The 4,943-nt window shown below is 40.6% G+C and overlaps 1 protein-coding gene across 1 annotated transcript in view; it reads left to right on the forward strand.

Moving 5' to 3' along the window:
- Positions 1-9: 9 nt before the first annotated feature.
- KLHL4 (kelch like family member 4) overlaps positions 10-4,943 on the forward strand; it is a 34,548-nt gene continuing 29,614 nt past the window's right edge. The window contains exon 1 of the mRNA XM_057386969.1: positions 10-431. Within this exon, the coding sequence (XP_057242952.1) occupies positions 10-431 (422 nt within the window). The remainder of the gene's footprint in view (positions 432-4,943) is intronic.

Below are 4,943 nucleotides of genomic sequence, written 5' to 3' on the forward strand. Positions count from 1 at the left end.
CCTGGAGAGATGTCAGTGTCGGGGAAGAAGGAGTTCGATGTGAAGCAGATCCTGAGGCTCCGCTGGAGATGGTTCAGCCACCCCTCGCAGGGCTCTGCCGGCCCGGGGAGCTGCCATCAGCAAGAAGGGTACGAACACAGGGGCACCCCGGTGCAGAGCAGGCTCAAGAGCCACTCTCGGGACAGAAATGGGCTCAAGAAGAACAGCAGCCCCGTCCACCACAAYATCCTGGCCCCCGTGCCGGGGCCAACCCCCGTGCACCACCGCTCCATCCACAGCTGGCACCAGCAGAACCTCATAGAGCAGCTGCGGGCAAATGAGGAGATTCCCAAAACTGGCACGGAGGAAAACTCTGTCAAAGAAGATSCAAGTAAAGCCACGCAGGAGCTGCAGATGATCACAGAAGAAAATGCAGATGAATCTGCGGAGAGGTAGGAGTTTTAAAGTCTGCGCTTGGAAAGACAGACTTGCTTCCAAGTTATTCCCTGAGACTGTCTTTGTTTTTAGCCAGAGTTCCCGACTGCATTAATCTCACTTTCTATATGTGCACACCCACACTCAAACGAGAGGGAACACTTTGACATCGGGGAAAGGAACAGAAACACTGTCATGAAATTTTGATCTCTGCTTAAGGTACATCATTCCATAACTCTTCCATAGACATAAAATCTGCCAGTTTGTCAGATTTTCTCTACCAACAGTCGCAGCATATGATTTTTTTCTCTTGATTTAGTATGTGTGAGTGCAATGAAAAAAGGAGCTTCCTGGAATAGTGTCCTCATGCTGACTTTATCAATGGGTGCAACTTTGACAAATGGGAGCTGCTGGAGGTGCACGGGCTCTGTGGTTGCCATTGGTCTCTCAAATTCTCAGTACTTTTATTTTACTGTCCTCCTGACAAGGAAAATTAACCTTGAATTAAGTAAAAAGGAATCATAATTCTTTGCTTTTATAAAGGTTTGTTTGAATTTCCAATACTTTCATAGCTTTTTAGTACACTAAGACAATTCTTTTCTGCAAGGTCAGGTGAAACAACATTACAGGTATGAGACCTGAAAGGTRTAAGCACAAAGGAAGAGCTGTTTTWAAGTTGTGAATAAAAGGGAATACAWTATTAATATCACTTATTTGATGAAGCTTTTTAGTGTTTCCTTTTCCAAAACTCGTGTCAGCATTTTTAGCTTATACAGTAACGTTTTTACCCCACCTTTATCCCTCTTTGGACTCAAATCAAGCATTTATGATATGATTACTTGCACCATTTGATGAGATTGCCATCAGTCTTTGGGAATAATTTAAATGTATTACATTGCATTTAAATACTAATTTATCTTACTTGAAGTTAGAATTCTCTCAGTGAAAACCAAGCTGACAGCTTGCATATTTTTAGCAGTTATTCTTTTTCAAGTTGTGCATCTGCTGTGGGGAACATCTGCAGACTGAACAGAAAAAAAACCTGCATTCCAAAATGCCACTTGGAATACAGTTCTAGTAGTCAGTAGGTACCAGATAAAATCATTGCAGAATAAAAGCAATGAGGAGGGATTGGGGGAGTTCTGTGTGTTTACAGGGGCACTGGTCTGGAATGTGTAAGCAKCATACCTTTCAAAGGAGAGTACAAATTTCCTGAAGAAAAGGTAATTTTAGACAAATCTTAGGAAGAAAAGTGATTTAATTTGAAGGAAAATAAGGARCACCTATTCATCAAAATAAGGTTCTACCCCATGTGAAGAAGGAGATAAAAAAAAAAGCCTAATCAGTTCAGTTTGGGAAGTAACAAACCACTGCCTTCTAAAATAAGATGTGACATTTTCTYCAGCTATATATAAAGTTCCTGCTAAGACCTCCTGAAGTTTTGTGCCTTCATATCCGTTCAAATTTAAGTTCTGCTCTTGAGCTGTGTAAAGTTTCAGCTTTTAGGATAAAGTTGCAGCTTTTAGGATATCACATTGTTATAGTCAAGTAAGTGGGTTTTTTTAAGATTTCAGTAAAACCTTCATTGCATGGTGTAGGTTAAAATCTATCTTAACTTAAACCTTAAAAAGMTGAAGTGGTTAATGGTTGATAAAGTGGTTGAGAAAGTGGTTCATGACTATGAGTTTCTCTGYAATTAAAATTTATTTCAAGAAAGTAAAACTGACCATTCAAGACACCCTAATGTAGCTCCAATTTCTTAAATATGTACCCACAGAAATCATGAAGTGAAATTTTGTTCCCTTCCCCTATAGCATCCAGCACAGGCCACACATGAATTAATGGGATGGGCAGAAATGAAACAGTGAGAAKAAATAAAGAGAARRAACCTTATATCTACATGTATCTATATCTAGGGYACAGATATCTGGACCTGGATATATTTTCATCTTTTCAAAACAATGTCTCATCTTATACCTTTGAAATCATCCTTTTAAATCTTTTCAGATTTCCTTTAGGAGTTCCAGATAGTCCCAATCAATGKTAATCAATGGGCTCTGCTKGTAYTAAACTCATGTAAAAACCAGGAKTWTCCAGGATTCYCTGAGCYCATGTTCTCACCCTGCTAAAGCCAMCACAGAAGGATCTGGMCAGRTATTGCAGCCAAATTTCACATCCAGAGCTCAGGATACCAAAGACAAATTTGCCTTTTTTACCATAAAACCACTGTGCCTTCAAAGCAGCTCTGTCTAAACCAGTAGATTTCTCTGCCTGGAGAAATGCCATTTTTAGGTGGATCTAAAGCGGGACTCTGCTGAGTGTCATGTGGACATCCAAAATAGCAGAACAGGAGACAGAATCTGGCCRGTTCCCCCACAGAAAATAAAAGCAGTTTCTGCTAAGAGTTTGATGTTTCCCATGAAAAACTTTGCAAACCAAACCAATACTTTGAATTTCTTCAGAAAAACTTGAGTTTCTTCTAGAATCCTCAGGCCTTAATGCTGTCAGTGATGGACTGAGAGCACCTTGGGTTTGAGGAAATAATGGTTGGTTATCGAGAAGGAAAGGTCAATAATAAAGCTCCAAACAGTTCCATTTTGAATGCACCATCATCACTACACTTATTTCTGCTTCCTTCAACCCATTTTGCTATTCCTGCCACTAAATTAAATAATGCAAAACTTTAAGAAACCTTTCTGATCCATGAGCCTGCCCCTGAATTATATCCCATGACAAGTGACAAAGCAAAGGAGGCTTAAGGGACTAAAACTCATTAGTTTTGTCCTAACACTAACCAGTTAATGTCGGGTCAACCACTACATTCTAGGCCATAAATAACTGATTTATTGGCATGAGGAAAGCCTCTCAGAATGCTGGGGAATGTCTGGTCCAGTGTTGCTCAGGGAACCTGCTCACACAGCCTTCTAGAAGCATCTCAAATGATGGGCCTTGACCTGCTGAAATATCCTTAGGGAAGCTTCAATTATAGTTTGGAAAAAAAAGATGAACAGTGGAAAATATCTATTTACTGACCTCATCTGGTTCTCACCAATCTTCTCCTTGAATGAGGGTTGGGATCTCTTCACAGGTGAGAAACAGAGAAACCWSCTAAASCCTGAMTAGCTRCCGAGTTATTTTGTTTATTGGTACRTTGGAATTCCCATYTTASTATTTTYTGGTATTACTGAGGTGATCAGAAAGCTAAAGCTGTGGAATATTGCCATGCCAAGGAAGAGCAAACACCTTCAGAGGTTTCAGATTTGGTTAAAAGGGGAGCTGAAGTGAACTCTGAAAGAATCCTGTGATTGCTGCAGGTCCAGCAGGCAGGGCTGGGGGAGATGAGCCCTGGAGCTGCTCAGGACCATCCCTGATCTGTCCTGGCTGGAACCTCCTGGGGTTCAGGGAATCTGCCTGGGAATCTGGGAATATTTCCATTTCTTTCAGAGAAAGTGATCTGGCAGTGATGCAGAGACAGCAGCACAAAGGGAGGATTTGATTGTTGGGTTTTTTTGGATTTTCACAGTCAACAGAAGCTTTGCTCTCCTGTGCAACACGTGAACACACGTGTACACACACAGACTGACAAAGCCCTGAGGCCCCCTAAAAAGAAGAATTTTGATCATTAATAACTTCCATTACTTCCCTTAATAAGTTCTGGACTCACAGATATTGACTTCTCCATGAGAGCACAGTGCTCTGATGTTAATAAAGAGCATTATTAACATTATGCCACTTGACCACATCCATTCCTGCCAGGTTTATGATTCCCAAACGGGGCCATTGCAGGCCCTGTGTGCTGGTGAAGTATTTCCTCATTGCCCAAAGGCAGTTACATTTCAGTAGTAAACGTAGCATCCATTCATCATTTTTCTCTTAAGCATTTTTTTTTTCTAATTATATGGCTGAAAAATTGCTGACAAACTCTAGTTTGGGACAAACTCTAGCTTTTGCTGAAGACAAATGCTTTCTAATTTCCCATATGAGGAAAAAATACACTTCTAATGAAATTTTAATAGAATCTTTTGATTCATAATCCAAGCAGTCAGTGCTGATGCACACATGGAAACTGATACTTGGGAGGAGCATCCTCCCAGAGGCAATCCTTTTCTGTGCTGGCTATTTTTGATGTACAGCTATTTTGATAGTTCATCTTCAGACTTGAAAACTCACTTTTTTTTTTTTTTTGGTTTTGTCAGACATATGGAAATAGCTATCAGACTATTTTCTTCACTGACTCTGACATACATCCACACACACACACACGTGTACATGACTATTTCACGTTAACTCCCATGTGAGGGTTTTCCCTTGAGTTCTGCTTTTAGCTCCAGCAGCAGMTGACAGCCTTGGCTCTCATTTCAGWGTGAAATACAGAAAAAGAAAAGAAAATAGGTGAAAACTTTCATGATGAAAATAAAACATGGGAGTTATTCTGTGAAACCACCTCAGACCAGATTGAGCGGGCTTTTGGCACTGAGAGCAAAGGTTTGGGTATCCAAATAAAGAGTGAAGGAAGTTTTGGGTATCCA

The sequence above is a fragment of the Malurus melanocephalus genome, unplaced genomic scaffold (assembly GCF_030028575.1).
Source record: "Malurus melanocephalus ecotype Western Australia unplaced genomic scaffold, MMel_1.1 scaffold_1104, whole genome shotgun sequence".
NCBI classification, from domain to species: Eukaryota; Metazoa; Chordata; class Aves; order Passeriformes; family Maluridae; genus Malurus; species Malurus melanocephalus.